The sequence below is a fragment of the Athene cunicularia genome, assembly GCF_003259725.1.
Source record: "Athene cunicularia isolate RWA chromosome 10 unlocalized genomic scaffold, athCun1 chr10_part1, whole genome shotgun sequence".
Classification (NCBI taxonomy): domain Eukaryota; kingdom Metazoa; phylum Chordata; class Aves; order Strigiformes; family Strigidae; genus Athene; species Athene cunicularia.
In genome coordinates, this window is record NW_020799112.1 from 6,852,283 (window position 1) to 6,869,216 (window position 16,934).

The 16,934-nt window shown below is 35.2% G+C and overlaps 1 protein-coding gene across 4 annotated transcripts in view; it reads left to right on the forward strand.

Annotated features, from left to right (window-relative positions):
• The window catches only part of LOC113484136 (leucine-rich repeat-containing protein 49-like), a 34,757-nt gene extending 27,209 nt beyond the window's left edge, over positions 1-7,548 (forward strand). For 2 of the 4 annotated variants that reach the window (XM_026856334.1, XM_026856333.1), the window contains 3 exons: positions 2,790-2,899; positions 3,587-3,740; positions 5,838-7,548. In XM_026856334.1, coding sequence (XP_026712135.1) covers positions 2,790-2,899; positions 3,587-3,740; positions 5,838-6,044 — 471 coding nt within the window. In that variant the 3' untranslated portion in view covers positions 6,045-7,548. The remainder of the gene's footprint in view (positions 1-2,789; positions 2,900-3,586; positions 3,741-5,837) is intronic. The other 2 variants (XM_026856332.1, XM_026856331.1) reach the window with 1 other exon arrangement.
• The last annotated feature ends 9,386 nt before the right edge of the window (positions 7,549-16,934 follow it).

A 16,934-nucleotide genomic window follows, 5' to 3' on the forward strand; every position in this document is an offset into this window, starting at 1 on the left:
AAAAAAAAAAAAAAAAAAAAAAAAAAAAAAAAAAAAAAAAAAGGGGAGGGGGAGGTTCAGTGTGGGTTTAAAGTTTATTTCTTTTTTACTGCATCATATTTTCAACATCAACACTAGTGACTCACGTTAAAAGAAAATAGAAGATAAAAAATAGAAGATAAATTGTACCTGTTTGGTCTTCATGGAGAAAGAAAGGAAAAAAAGAAAATAACATAACTATTTAAGTAGACTTTTTGTTAGAAAGTCAGAAAGTTAGAAAGTCAGAAATTCACTCCTTGCATTTAATAGTGCTTGGGGATGAATTTAGTAAATGGATTTACATGTAGCACGGCATGCTTTTTATGTAGGATGTATATCAAACTTTGAATATGTGTGACTGAAGAACATTTTTGTTCTCAACAAGCATTTTCAGCCAGACCACACTATATGAAGATGTGCACACAGAAATTTTTTCCTAGTATCATTAATCATTTGAAAAGTCTCATAGATGAACAGAAGAGGGAGATGAACTCTGATCACTGTTTTTCATTAGTCTACAGTAGAAGTCATGGCATGCAGCTTTGCAGATGTATATTACTTTTTATTTTAAAATCAATAATAGAGAACCCTGTTACAGTGTAAAGAATACAGATCCCTGAAGCGTGCTCTCAGATCTTAGATCAGCCCCAAATAATCATTTCAGATGACAAAGGAAAATGTGCATATTCTGATTATCATTTGTGTGCAATGCTTGTGAAGACTATTGTGTTGCCTGCTCTGAGGTACGTATAGTTGAGGAATAAAGCTGTATTACTAACTAAATTACCTAAATAAGTTGCATAACTCCAGCACTTCTGAACTTAAAAAAAAAAAAAAAAAAAGTATAGGGAGGCTTTTCTTTTTTCCATTCCAGGCTATGTTCCAGGCTAGAAGCTAAGTGTTAGTCTCCCCCAGCATGTTTACTGACTGTCAAAGCAAATTCTTCTCATTGAGATATGCCATTTGAAGTTTTTCCCAGGGATAGTAATCTCAGATTAATTAAGAGTTGTCAAGGTCTGAAGTGACTAAACTCTACAAAATGCTTTACACCAAGTGGTATGACATATAATATAACAGAAGCATCCCATTTACTGAATTGGTGCCTGTTTTCTATACTTGGCAGGAAGCAGGCATAATAGACTTACATTTATGTGATATTACCATTATAATCTTTTTGTGATTAATGGAGCAAACAATGTGCTGGAGTAGGAGAGAGAACATGAGTTTCTGTGAACTAGAAAGTGTATTCAGCAGTGCTGTCTCTGTTGAGCTGGTCCTTATGCTTCTTTTAACACAAATAAATAAATTAAAATCACTTACTTCTGCAGCAGGCATTTGTGCTTGCAATGGTCTTTGTTTCCCTAGCTGCCTTCTGCACTCTTTGTTTTAGACCTTGCTTCTGTTAACAGACTGTTTAGCAAAGTCATCTACTCTTAGGCTTACTAAGTAAGACTTACTTAGTTTAAGTGAAAATGAGCAAATCTAAACATTGTGAAAATTGGATTGACTTTGCATCTCTGATTTCATGACCTATGTTTTTTCTGGTGAATTTCTCCCTGCATTATACTGTTGCTGTATACATTAAGCAAGGCTAGATTGTATAGTCTATAAACATTAAACAGGAATATAATAAAATTACATTAATTTGGATCAAAATTCCATTTTACTCACATACTTGAATAATATAGACCACAAAAATTGTCTGGAAGTACTTAGTAAATACTGTGCGTATTGAAGTTTATTTACTAATGGGTTGCTTTCCAAAAGTATGTTCTAAGATGAACGGAAATTAAATTTGATCCAGAAGTTGAGAAGTCACTGAGTGAGTTTCATTGTCCTGTGTTATCCAGGTCAGATTTAGATGATCATAAAGATTTCTTCTGCGCTCACTGGAAAGCCAGGAGTCTAGAAACTGTGCCAACAAACTTTTGGCAGTTGAAGTCAGTTCATACTCTGGCCATCAGGGCAGGAGAAATATAGGCCATGGTCTCTGGAGGTTACAAGCCAAGACAAACGAAAAACAATAACAACAACCACCAAAAAATAAACCCTTCCACCTTCTTTTATACAAAACTGAAAGGTGTAAAATGAATCCTGAAAATTTTCCAACCATTGGAAATTAGTTTAAAGAGATATCTGTAACTTAATATTGAGACAACAGTATGGATGATATTTAGAGAAATATAATGGAGGAACACTTATTTTTTGAGATTGAAAAATACTTTTTTCTCTTTTTTTTTTTTTTTTTTCCCCTCTAAAGCCTCTTTCTATAAAGCCTTTCTATGATGCTGCCAAAATAAGAGAGACCATAACTTATCTTTTCACATGTGGGTGCCCAGAATCTTTTCATTTCTCCAGCATAACTTGATCAGATATTTTCCAGTAGACCTTCTGTAAGTGCATGCAGTGTGGAGCAGAATTAATGTGTCTGGCCTTGAGATACTCAATATAAGAAACTGTTATAAAATTCCTCATTTCATGAAGACTGTCATGCAGCACAGGGTAGCATGTGTATACATTAAAGTTTCCAGAATTACAGGAAATAAAACAAGCACCAGTACCTCATTTGGTTTCTTTTAAAGTATATTTAAAGTGCCAGTAAAAGCAAATCTACATTTTGAAGATATGCCTGGAACAGATCTGTATGCAGTGTTCTGTATAACAAATTTCAGTTAATTCTCATTGTACATATGTAATGAAATATGAATGTGCCAATTTAGAAACTTAACATTATTTTCTTTTTTCTTCCCCTTCTCCCCTTTCCCTTACAGGTTACTGAAAATGATATTGTAATGGCAGAAAGGCTCTTTGGCATTCTGGCATATGTAGCATCTTCTGAGTTGCCACATTATCGCATGCTTTCATTATTTGGAGAATCTAGGTAAAATGCAATGAACGGAACTGGAATTTGTCCAGAACGTATTGTTTAATACTTTTGCACACTGTTGTGATAAATTCCTTCTAGGTAAAAAGATAAAAGTTTCACAAATAACATCTTAGGAAGTTACGTTCTCTGCTTATTGCAGAACTATTAGCATCTGCTGATTTATGTAGCCAGAAGTTTTTACAGAAGCTGTATGAAGTCTGATGAGTAAGATTAAAAGGCAAATGCACACAAATGTACTGCTTGTTTAATTCTCCAGTTGTACTGCTATTGGTGAAGATTTATGGACTTTCAGAATTTTTTTAGTGGGTATTTTATAGTGGGTGACTACAACAGTTAACAGATTTAAGAGTTGGTGCTGTAAGAAAAAAGGGGCTTAAAAAAACTGGTTTTAGTCTTCTGTAGATACATACTTAATAAAAGTTTAAGCTGCAAGACTTCCTAGTTAGGAGATATGTTGTGATATATGTCAAAAAGTCAATTGTATAGAAGCAAATTAATGGAGGAATATCTAGAGTCATGTATTTTGAGTAACTTGAGGATGCAATAAACTTGAAAGCTCATAAAGTACATGTTCAAAGGGAGAAAAGAAAAAAACTCACAATCACTAGAAACATCTGTGCTTAAAAAAAAAAATAGTTTCCAGTAATTAAAACTGTAAATCTCTTTATTATCTTTTCACAGGAGGAAGCAATTCCATTATCTGCTGGAGGGAAAGGGAAAGAAATCTGGGATTGGGAGTGAGGAAAGTAGTGATAACAGAAGAAATGGAGGGGAAAGCACAACTCGAGCAACGCTGAGTTACACAACAAAGGACTTTCATATGGAAAAGCTTGAGGTAAGTATATCATTATGAAATACTTCCATCCTCTATTATATAACCTTAGACGACTACTACTGGAATTTGTCTGTATATCATGTTTCATTTGTGCTATTGAGAATGGTGGTTTTAAAATATCACTGCTTACCATATTTACATGTATGATCAAACATTTCACTGGTAATGGTCAGTTTCTGTATTTAGTGAAGTGGTTCCTAAACAGTGCCACGGTCTCAGAAATACATCCTCAATTACAAGCCTTATGTTCATAAAAAAATGTACCTGCATTCATAAAATATAAAAAGTGTGCAGGTTTTTTTGTAAAGAAGAACATACAGTGCATGTGTTAGCATTTTCTAATGGAATTAGAAAGTCAGAAAGTATATCCCAAAATTATTTGGTTAAGAACACCTTCAGACAAGATTTGAGATAATGCAGGCCATAGTAATAAAGAACTTCTTCCTAGCTTTTAAATGAGCTACAGAAAAATAGATACATGGGAAATTAATTAGGTTTAATTATTAATAAAATTGCAAGCTGGCTTGTTTCAGACAAGTGCATCAGTCACGCTTGTTTTAGTTTGCATTTCTGATCTGCTAACTCTTTTACTTGGGCAGAGGGAAATTGTTCCCAGGGAGAACATGCTTCTTTCAGCCACCATCTCCTTTCTAAGCAATCATCATGAGTTCTGGCTGTATGCACCCTGCTTCCCACATTTGTTTCATTATTTGCTTTTTGATTATGTGGAAATATATAAATCCTCTAGTGCAAGGAATTAAATCAGGTTTGGTAAACACTGAATTCAGTTATTGTATTGTGGTGTTGTTATCCCAGATCCATAGCATAAAAAAAGAGACAGTTACTGCATGTGTGAAGAGATTAAATTAAGAAAACATTTTCATTTTAAAAGCTGTGATAGTAGCTCGTAAAACTCTGAATGGCAGAGTAAGACAGTGAGTCATTCCTCTTGTCCCTTACTGTGGAAGAAGCAATATAATAAAATAGGCTTGGTATTTGTACAGTCCATATGTGTAGTTTTCTCCTCCCAGTGCAGCAATTGGTACCTTGTCCTTTGGTAAACATAGTGTCATGTTTATGTCTTTATATGTTATGGCAGCAGATATTACAGGATGTCTCAAGAGAAGAGTAGGATAAAGAGCCCAATTCTACTTCCCCATCAGCAGTAAACTAACATAATAAATGTGATTGAATAAGTTTATTGCAAAAGATGACAGTCTGAGTCCTTGATTAATAATAAGGTTTATTAGATTAAACAGCTGGAAAGTATTTTCTCTGCTTTATCATTTATTTTAGAAAACTTCTCTTTTGATGGCCTGAAGCATGACCTAACATTTTTAACAATGCCATCAATCAAACTAGTTAGATATTTAGCACCAATATAACTTATTGTTCAAAGCCTATTGTGGCATTTTATAGAAACTTTGCAGAAATAGGGAGTAATACAGTTTGAGTGACCAAAATGCAGAGCTAGTAGTTGCACAAAGTGCAGTTATTTTTTTATTAGTATTTTTTTTTTAAAGGTTCAGGTTACTTCAGCATCTAATGTAGTACATGTTAGGAACCATGCCTTTGCCAGAGTCCATCAGGAAACCTGTGGAAAGGATGCATACTGGCATATTTTTCTGTGACAGTATGCTTAGTTCTTGTTATGGCAGAGAGATAAACATATACTTTCCAACTGTTGTACTGTAACCATGAAAAGCTGTGAAGGGAAGGGAGAGAAGGAGGGAAAGTAGTCTGGTGCTTAATACTTTCTGTAAATATTCACTGCTATGCCAGAAGTCAACAAAAATCATAATGCTGTTAAAAGCTACTTACATGACTACTCAAAGTGGATATCAGATAAACTACTTAATGAATATAATATGAATATTATGAATACAGTAATGTTCTGTGGCCACACTCATAAAAGCTTGATGTAGACCCTGAACCATGCAGCTTAAAACTAACAGAAAAAAGTGTGCAATGGCCTCTGCCTGCTAATTGCTATGTTCTTTAATTAATCAAGTTTTTCTGGCTGTTTTTTAGGGTTTGCTCTTCTTTGAACTTTTTTTTCCTTTGTCTTATACAATGTGTAATGGTTCTCCCATGCAGGAAATCAAGGAAAGAAAAACATTTTGCCAGACATACGTCGAGAACTTAGTGAAAGAAGCAGCTGACATCAATATGAAAAATGAGTCGTTGCAGAAGCTCTGGCCTCAAATGTTCATTGAGCTTGTCAGAGATGCAGTGATAGAAATACGCAATAAAAATTCCTACATGAAACTTTGCTTACAGCGGATCACTGATCAAAAACAGTAGAGTCAAGGCTTGTTGGTTTCAGTATTCTACAATGGTTTACAAACTTAAAACAATAGAATATAAAATTACCATCACTATGGTATACTTCACCCACCCCCCCCAAAGGGATGCCTTTAAATCTTGATAGTTTTGAAATAAAACTTCACTTGCATACTGCTTTAACAATGCTTCTTTGCCTAAAGTGATGAGATAGCATAGAAGTAACTTGGTGATTGTCATGTTTACTAAGTTTTTCTTTATTTCTGCTACCCTTGGTTCTGTACAGCTACAACATCCATTTTTAAAGAACAAATTTACACTCTGCTTGCCTTATTTTTTTTATTGAATATTTTTCAGTTGTCACCTTTTCAACTGTTTGCTGCTGTCTAAAAAAAATCAGGAATAGTAGCTAATTTTTTTTTTTATGAGCAAAAGCTAATAAATTATTTTTACACCCTGAACTTGATGAGGACATTATTATTGTTGTTCAATTTGTGAGATTATAGAACTTTCACGTCAGTGCCATCACAGTGCTCAGTATATCAGCATTTAATGAGCCTAATTCGCAACTGGTCAAATTGCCCAAACTTGATTTCAAGTGTTTTTTATTAATTTCATTTGTATTAGTTTGTGTGAATTACTATAGGTAAAATAAGAATTTGAGGTATATTCGCTTAAGCTTTATTTTTGTTCTGTTAAAATATATTAATACTATAATTTCTTCTGTTTCTTAATTACTAAATTATTTATTTTTGAGGTTTGCCAAAGTCAAATGAGCTAAAATGCATGCATTACATTTGGTGGGGAAGCTAATGACTACTGTTAAGTTGTAATTAATTTCTGTGACTGTGTGAACAAATTGATATTTGTTATCAATAAAAATAAATTCTTTTGCCCTTCACAGATACTGTAAAGAATACTGTGTGCAAAGAAAAGACTCAATGCTACATGAAGAGTTGGGACACAACTTTTGCCCCCAAATCAACTGTGAATGGGTAGAAAAAACACATTCCATAGTACAGTAACTTCCACTGTAAACACCTTGCCAGCTTCTGCCCAGAAATTGAATTTAGGAACTGTTAGCAAGTCCAGCTGATTTCCATGGCTAGTGTTCATAGACAGGTAGAAAGTTGTGCCATTTAAACTTAATTTTATAGTTCATTGTATCTTAACTAAAACAGTGCAGAACCTTTGTTCATTCTTTTACTGAATTCAAAGTGATCTTATTTTACTTAAGCTCATTTATAAAAAAGAAATGTTGATAGTCAAAGAAAATTCCTGCAAGGGTTTCTATGGCTCAAAACTAAATTTATTTTTAAGCTACCTGGACAAGACTCTCTGGCAAAACAGAGATGCCAATACAGTTTTGTAAGTTTCTGTGCTTTGAATATAGTCTTGAATGAGTAGCAGGAGTCAGGTGGTAATAGGTATTTTGGAATATATAGACTACTTGCATTTACATCAGGCTGATGCATCTCACTTGTCAGAATCCACTGTCAGAGCATGTTACAGGTTAGCAATTGCATGCATTCTGTTAAACATAATTTTCAATTTGATTTATGTTATATGGTAGTTGCTTTTTGGTCTATAGAATTTAATGGAGGTTAAGTCACTTAAATTCTAAGGAAATGTTAAAAGTCATGAAGAAACTGCTCCAGCAGTGGGTAGAATTTAATAGAAACAATCACCTCTACAGGCTTTTTGAACTGCTTCCTGGAATTTATAGTAAGATTAGCGTATTTGATAGGATTCTTTTGTTCTTTCCATTGGAAAATTGCACTGTCAAGTTTTATGGTGCATTTTATTAAGGGAACAAATTAAGAACCCACAAAATGTAAGAGAGGGAGAGTTTACATTATAGAAATAGTATAGAAATGATCATGCAGAAGTTCTTTGTATCCATCAGTTCATTTACATCATTTCTGAGCAAAGGGGGTGGGTGGGGCAATTCCAGCTTCTGCATGGAGACAGAAACCTCAGCAGCTGTGTGAAAGTGCAGAACTCTCCTGATGATGTAGCTGGAGCAGATGGGCCCCTTTTGAATCACATTCAGCAGTAGTAAAAGACTGGAAAAAAATGTCTTGAGAAGGGTGGATTGGTCTAGAGGAACAGGAAGTTCTCCATGAGAAAATCCATAGAAAAACCAGAATTTCTGATACTGAGGCTTTAGAAGCATAATCCTGATTGGAGGCTTTAAGGTAGGGTCTTAAAAAAACTAAGTGAAATGAATTAGAGGGTATTGACTGTGAGTTGTTGAAACATCACCTTAAAATGCTTTCTATTCCCAGTGGTCTGTAAGTGCTGCCAGTTTGGACTTTTTTCACTAATAGCAGCTGTTTGGTAACAGGATTGCTAAATGACTGAAGCGAGGGTAGCTAGGCAGCTATTGTAAGTGAAGAAAAGGTTAATGTTGGGCAGCATACATTTTCTTCACATAAAACCAGTGGGAACAAAAAGCCTTACATTTTACTAATTCTTTTTAGGAAACAATTGAATGATGGACTAAAGAGATGTTAGACTTAAGAGTACATAGAATTTTAAGCAGCCAGGTGATCCTAAAATTGTTAGCCTGCTATATGCTGTCTATGTGTTTATCAAAATTATTTGTCAATTCATACAGACTTGTGAGTTACATTACTGTAGTTACTTACTAAGGTTGTTCTGAGTAGCTAAAAATTTGAAGATGGTATAAGCAACAAATTCTTAGATGTTCTGAAACTTAAGTACCACATATATAAACTTTTTATGGGATAAATTGAGGAGTTAAAATAACCACTGATTTTGAAGCTGGGACCTTTTAAGAGAACCTTCCAGACTGAATGTAGTTATTTTTTCTGCTTTAAAAGCCTTTACATGCTGCATAAAACTGAATTTTGATATTGCTAATATTTCTTTGATATCCCATCCAAAATGGATTGTTGTGATCCTCTCATGTAGCCTGACTTTCTTTACAGAACAGGATCTATTACTGTAAAAATTCCGTATGTTAACTAGAAATCATCTTAAGGGTTAAAAAGATACTGGTTTAACTTTTAAGTCTTTTGAAAACTTTTTTTCCTTTTTTTTTTTTTTTGAATCTTTATACAGTTTCCTTATTTTCTGAGACAAATTTCTTCAGTGTCCAGACAAGGCCAGATAATGATGTATCTTATTTTATTTCAATGTCAGTTTATCATGCATGAAGGCCCCATTATGTCATGCAAAGTCACTGTTTATTACGCAACCAAAAATTGATCTTGAGTAAGGAGACTGATGAAGAGCTGCATCTCATACACTCCTTTTGATATAGGATCTGAAAAAGTAATAGAGCTGCAAATATGTCGCCACAGTGAAACAAAGGGAGAAATTATTCACTTGATGTAAACCAAAAGCTGATCCTGTCAGTTTTGAGGAAAAAAAGATACTGGGAAGAGGTTTTAACTAGGCATTGTAAAGTAAGTACTGCCTGGGACCAAGTGTTAGATCTCATTCTGGAAATAGGTGAAAACTCTGTTTTCTGGTCTGTGTAGATTGGTGATACAAAAGTGAAATAACTTGTTCAATGCTACAGACAGTCATACTTTTATTATGTAAACTATTTATAATAATAATGATAATAACAATAATAATAAAGGTTAACCTATTAAAACACTGTCCATCTGCAGATTGTTAGGCCATTGCACAGACAGTAGTGAGTCCACAATCTACAGACACATTCTGCAAACTCAGGGCAAGTAACTACTTTTTGTTTTGTCAGAGCTGTAGACTATAAAATTGACACTGATGCTTTCAGTTGCTACTTTTTTATCATAGTGACACATCATGATGAACTCCTTTTTTGTTAGATGGTTTATTTAAAGCAGAGGCAAATACTCGCTATTTCATATTATTAAGCAACATTCACAAAGATGTGATTTAGATTGGGAGGTCAGTGTGCATATTCAAAATCACAATAACAGCTATTTGTTTTGATAGGGAAAACAGACTACTTGACTGTGTTTCTGTTCCCACATCACAAACTCTGCTTCATCCAGTTTCAGTGAAATTATTTTTTTCTTCAGTTTATGTTGGATGCATCAGTCTTTTGGGGATTTGTAAGACTTGTTTTGTTACACATGTGTAGGACTAGGAGAGGGAAAAGAGGATACTAGCTATCACTTTGTTCTATGGTGTAATAAAGTTGCTTTTATTCAAAAAGTTAATATAAACTGCTCTTTTGCATGCTAAAAAGTAGAGAATGTAGGCTACACAGACTAAACAATCTTACTAATTGGTATCTGCATACACACATCACCTCAGAGCTGGATTTTCCTGAGCGTGAGCTAAAATAAATTGAATCTAAGGGGCTGTTTATACAACCCAAGTATCTAATTTTGTTGGCTAGCTTTGCTAGGCTTCTGCCCTCGGGGGAAAAAAGATAAGCTCATCTGGAGGAACTCTTGATTCTGTTTACTGTGGTGAAAACAGCATTTCTTTACAAGCTTTGTATTGGACCTCATATGCCATACTTCTGTACAGATGGGGTGGACAGATGCTTCTGCTTATTGTATCAAATGTCAGAAAGCCCTGGCGAAAAATCAAGGCGACTTAATGGGTGAAAAACAGTTTCTTCAAGGTCTGAGTTACTTGGTTTTGGTGAGTTTTTTTCGTTATAGATAGAAGTATTGCAAGGAGAAACATACTTGACTGATAGAAGTACACTGAGTGAAAAAAAAAAAAAAATAGAAAACTGCAGGTTATAGTATTTATACCAAATCCAGCGTTAGAAGTATCCAGCATCCCCAAGAAATGTGTTTGTACAAGACAAGCCTATATTCCTTACTCATGACAACGTTGACTTGAGGAGGCCTTTATATGTAACTTTTATCCATTTTTTTGAAAATACAAACTGATGGCTTCATGGTTGCTCTGGACTTTGTATTGCTACAGTATAATATCATATAAGCAAGACAGCAGGATCGGTTTTAACACTAAGACACCATTACAAAATAATGTCATCAAGACACCAAGATTGGGATTTCTTGGTGCTGTAATCTGTTCGCTAACAGGATGACAATGCTTAATCCCACCTTCTGTGGCAGTCTTCCTAATTAGGCAGCTACTTCTGTATTAAGGGAAATCTTGAGAGTGATCTTTCTTACGACATAGTACGTGACATCTAGTATATTGCTGCATCTGTAACCAGGATGCTTTCTAGTTTCAGACAAACTGTTCCTTTCACTTTTGTTTAACTAATTTAACTAATACCAAAGGTTAAATGCTGCTATTAGCAGTGCTTCGTGTTACACCTAACAAATCTGGAACTTTACATGAACACCGAGTAGATCTTAAACAAGCTCATTCTTTCTGGAACACTAGACATGTATAACATAAACAGCACTAACCTTTTCAAAGCAGTGAGAATGATACATTTCAAGAATCAAGGTAAGGTAAGTCCTTTCTGCATCTATTATTGAGCACTTCACACTTAAGCACAGGAGGAAATAGCCTGGAATGACATACGGTTTCCATGTATTTATAATATATCATTAGACAAGAGATTGTGAAGTTAATTCAAACTACAGTGGTGAAGAAATTGTGAATGTGTTTGTATTACATCCTCACGTAGTCTAGATGTCTTGGTTATGCAAGTAATGGTGGTATTAATGTAATTCACACTCAGTGAAAGAAATCATAGGGGTATGTAGAGAACCTGTGACTTTCACAGCAATGAAAAATGCTGAGTTCATTGATTAGCTATTATATTACACTTAGAAATTATGCTATGAGACAGTATGTACTGTGATTTGTGTTCTGTGTGGATGTGTAGCACATTTGCTTGCCTGTTAACATTAGGCGTCAATGATCCATGTTTTCTAATAAAATTAGTAATTCTGAAGATTGATGAAAGAAACCAAGAGCACAGAGTACATCTTGCTTTCAGTTTCTACCTCAGAACGGACAATAGAATATATTAAGCTTCATGCAGCTGTCATCCTGGGTCAAGTATGTATGTTAAAGCTCCATTTGACTACAAAGTCAGTTGACTACAGAGCTTTTGCATAAGTATGCAAACACAATCCTCTAGGGAAATGTTACTTAGATTCTAAAGAGATGTTAGTAACTGTAATAAAATGTAAACATTTAGCTTTTTGTAATCCAGAAAATGTGAACTGGCTTGTCAGTTTGGAGAAGAACTGGGTAAATCTTAAAGGGAAGGATACAGAGTGAATAGTGAAGAGAACATTTATTACAGTGATTTTGCATTCTTCTGGAGACTGCATGTGAATGCATGGAAACTGGAATATATAAACCCAGAGCAAAAGACCTGATCACTCCCTAAAAGACATGAGTATGAAGACATGAGCATGAAAACCTCTCTCGGATCATGTAGCAGTTACAACTTGTGTTGCTTTGGTTTTGTTTGTTTTTAAACCACCAACTCACAAACACTAACGCTTTTATGGCAATGCAATGAACAACCAAGAGGCTATATCTGAATTTTCAGCATATCTTTAGAGGTTTTATTTCTTCTGCCTTCAGTATTGATCTAATTGACAGCTGCATAAGTAGAATCATTACACTGTACATTCAACAGTTATAACAATGCTACTTGCTTTGTTACATCTGAGGCCTTCATTGTTCTGAGGATCTGTGTCTAGGTTAAGAAGTAAACAGCAAAGCAAAATATTTTTTCTTTTGCTTTTTAAATCAGGATACCAGTCATTCTTTCCTGTTGTGAATAAATGTGGGATTCTATAGCCAATGGCATTTTTCTACATGAATTGCCACCACTTCTAGATATAACTGTAGACATTGAGCTCCATCTGTTGCATATTACCATTATTCAGCAAAATAATTAAGCACGTGCTTACTTTTAATCACACATTTGCATTTTTCCATGATTTTTTAGGATTTTCCAAAACTAGGACTCATTATAGCAAAAAAAAGTTTTTGCTTTTTTGACCTAAAACAGGAGACGTAGGGTTAAAGGCAGCATATTAATTAAGTACATTCATTACTTGAAGAGTTTGGATAATGTCCTTTTTTGGCATAAAGTCTGTCACTGTAGGTTTAATTGGAATTACTATCTTATCCAAGACAAGTCTTGATATAATCACAGTCATGTGTAGATTATTCCAAGGATTATGAACATTTAAAGACATTGATCCGTTATTTTTACTTATTAATGTAAACTATGAACTGTTCTTAACATGAGGAATTTAATTTACTACAATAATGAATGTCTCCCCAACATACTGTTGAATCTTTGATGATGGAATGCAAAGTAAATTGCTTTATAAGAATGTTTCTAGCCTTTTGTAAACATCTGAAATCACAGACATGGGAAGCAAAGCTGTCACTAAAAATGGAAATGGAGAGCTTCTCTCATGAAACTGTAGATGCTGGGGTTTGGGGTTGGTTTGTTTTTCCTAAGTAAAAAGTGAGTGATGTAGGTCTCCACCCCCTTCCACCCCATTGCCTCCCCAGTGTAACTTACTGTAGGCTACACTTTGTATTAAAGATGCTGTAGAACTAAGTCTAAACTCTACTCATTTTGTTTGTAGATTGAATTTGTAGATGATTAACAGTTCACATGATCCACAGGATTGTTTATGAAGTTTTATTTATGTTGCATTATTTCAATGTTGTTATACCTTTCCTCTGCAGATGTAATAATGCAAGATTTAAATGCATGTCAACATGCTGCTGAAGATTCTGAAAGGTATTTGCATTGATTTACGCTCTTTATTAGGATGTATAGTCAAAAAACAAAATCTAAACTAGGTGACCTATTGGAGCTAAAACCATGGTGCTATTGAAGTTCCTGCAAGATTCCCAGTGGTTTGTGTGACTGGGATTTCACGTGTGTCCTATGTACAAGGTGACAACTACCCATATCTCTGGTGATGACATCTGTGCCTCAGGTAGTGTGCCATCTGTGCTGGCTCTAGGAAAAATAGACACTTCTACAGTGTGAAATATCTGATTTGTTTTAGATGTCCAACTTTTCAGTGCAGTGGAATTGCTTTATCTTTTCTTGCCTCCCCTATTAGGGTAATGTAGGCAGTCATCCAGATGTTGACATCTGCAAAAGTTTGAATCTGTACAGACAAGTTCCATCTTTCCCACCTGTTGTCTGTTTCCCTCTCATGCATTAAAACCAGTATTTTCTTCCATGCCAGTCAGAACCCAGGGAAGTATCCCACTTTATGGTGAACAAGCATGAACCCCACTTAGATTTGGGGTGAAATTGAAGTGTCCTCGACTTCCAAAACGAGAGATACATACCCCAAGTCATGCTAGGCTTCAGTGAAATCTAGATCAGTAGGTGCTTTTGACACATTTGAAAGGGCCTTGAGGTCTGGCACACCGGTTCTCTCCTCTGCTATTTTGAGTACATATATTGCCAAAGGAGGAGAGTGACACGGTCACACGGGCAGAGTGGGAGACTTTGAGTAGACATTGTTAGTAGATAGCTGCTTCTTTGCTCAGGTCCTTAGAATAGTATATGCATGTAAATAGTAAAGTGTGTTGCAAAATATGTTAAATGTGCTTTGTGACAAACTAGAAATACACATTATATTTGTTATTTTGACATAAGTTTATCTCAGTTCAGTTAGACATAGCCATTTCTCTGGTGATGAGCTGACTGGTTTCAAGGCAGTTGCTGTCATACACAGTGATTATTAAGTGCTGAGCAACTACAAAGAAAGCAGGTCATTTGCAGGTAGTATAGGTATTCAAGTTGTTGGACAGATTCTTCATATATTCTGCAGAGTACCATTTGCAATATTTTCAGTTTCATTTAAAAGAAAAAATAAGTGGTCTGCATCTTTAGAGTGAGTTACATTGGTTAAAAATTACTTTAGAGATGTGAATGACCCTTTAACTTTGTTGCTACTATTTTTTTAATTGCATGAATCTTGATCTCATTGCTGCTTGGAGAAGAAACCAGAAAAGGAACCACGGGTGGTCTGACAAAGTGGTGTTGATTATTTGCTCTTTCGTCTTTGTTGGTACTGAACTTTTGCCCTTGCTTGATGACACTAGCTATAAGCTTACTCTCAGGGATTAACCAGAGGCTGTGTCAGGAAAGTATTTTAATAAATCTAGGTGTGCTCAGGGCAGTTTCCAAATTTGATCAATTTGATCAAGATTAGTCATTTATTTTCACATCATCCATTAATGCTTCTCTTCAACAAGATTTGTCACATTGCAGGGACAAAGTAGCATTTCAATGACATGTGTCTCAGTATGTGATCTGTGAATGTGTTTGAGGTCTTTCAGCATAACAGATAAGCATCAGTTGTAAAGATTCTCATATTAAACAATATTTAGTTAAGACATCTGTGCAGCCTCACTGTTGACTGGGCCTCATTTTTTATTCCAGAGACACCTTCTTATAAAATACACTTGTCAAACTCATCCAAAATGGTGTTCAAAGGAGGCTATAGGATAAAATGCATGCCTAGGAGAGGATTGTTCCCTGATGGCCTACATTTTAACAGCAGCAAAAGTAAAATAAAAACACTTGGTTGCATTAGATATCTGGTAATGAGCTGACAAAGGTGTTAAGGTAGCCAGGTGCTGTATAACTCATCTGTAGTGTATGTAAAGTGTTAGGCAGCTACAGAGTGAGGCAGCCTTATATTTTTAGAGGTGTGAGAACTGTTGTGGGAAGCCAAATCGTCCCATATTTCTCCTCCCCTACTCCCCTTAGGAGGCTCTCACTTTCCCCACCCTTTGTTTCCAAGCTCCAGTGAATTCTGTTATTATTTAAGGAAAATATTGTCAGCACTGCTTGTAACTTCAGTGCCTGGTCCAACAGAAGGCAGGCACAGGCAACTTTTTTCTTTTCCCCATCTCTACAGTGGGGAACAGTTACTGAGAGGCTGTTGCTTAATTACTGTTACTGGTCTAAAGCTAAGTGGCGTAGCTGTGTTCTATGGAGAGGCGAAGAATACTAGGGGTAGGGGCACCTGTCAGTGTGGAGCAAAATAGTTCTAGCACATGTAGTGCTAGATTCAGTGGGATTTATTTTTTTTCCTGGCGCTTCTTAAAAATTTTTTTATTGCTTTCATTTCAATTGAATCAGCAGATGAGAGAATCCATTACTTGGCTGCCGCTAACACAGACTTCATTAACTAGCACTTTCACCTGTAACAGTCACAGGTCAAGTATTGCCTGGATTTTTTACTTTTGTTTTTTAAACTAGTCTGGCTTATGTTCTAGGGAGAAATCATGCCACTGTTTTTTTTGGGGGGGTGGGGTTATTGCTCATTGCACCTGCAGAATGAGTGGCATTAAAATGCACTGAGAGTAGGTATTTCTATGTGAGCGTATTTAACATCTCTTTGAAATATTTACTGATTTAGAGAAGTCTTCCACTGTGGGTTCTTTCATAACATTTTTTTCAAACATTTGTTTCAGAATCCAATCAGTTCAGTGATTGCTAATCAGAAGCATTTGGAAATCTAGAACAGGATTGCCAAGTTCTTCGCTTTTGGTCTTGCAGTATTTTATTTTTTTTTTTTATGGCAATTTATGATACAGCTAAAAATCTTGTAAAACTTTAAGTAGGTTCCTGGAAATTGCCTTTAGCAGCTCAATTAAAAACCATTTCAAAATCTTGGCTGAAATATTTTCACCTATTTTAGACAAAGCTTTAAAAAGACATCTTTTCTTAATCATTCAAAAGATAGTTTTGTGATGTGCTCAAGACTGCTTCTTTCATAAGGTATATTTTTTTCAGAAGGATTTACAGAATGTTCTAGAGATTAACTTGCTGAGTATAACTGTTTCTCTTATTTTACTTCTGGACTAAAGTAGTATGATGCCAGATAATGTTTGGCTTTCCTTCATTCTATAATAGCATTGTGTGATATCAGTCTTCACATCCGAGAGAATCAGAGCTTGAAGGTACAACATATTCTTGGCCGGAATTAAGAT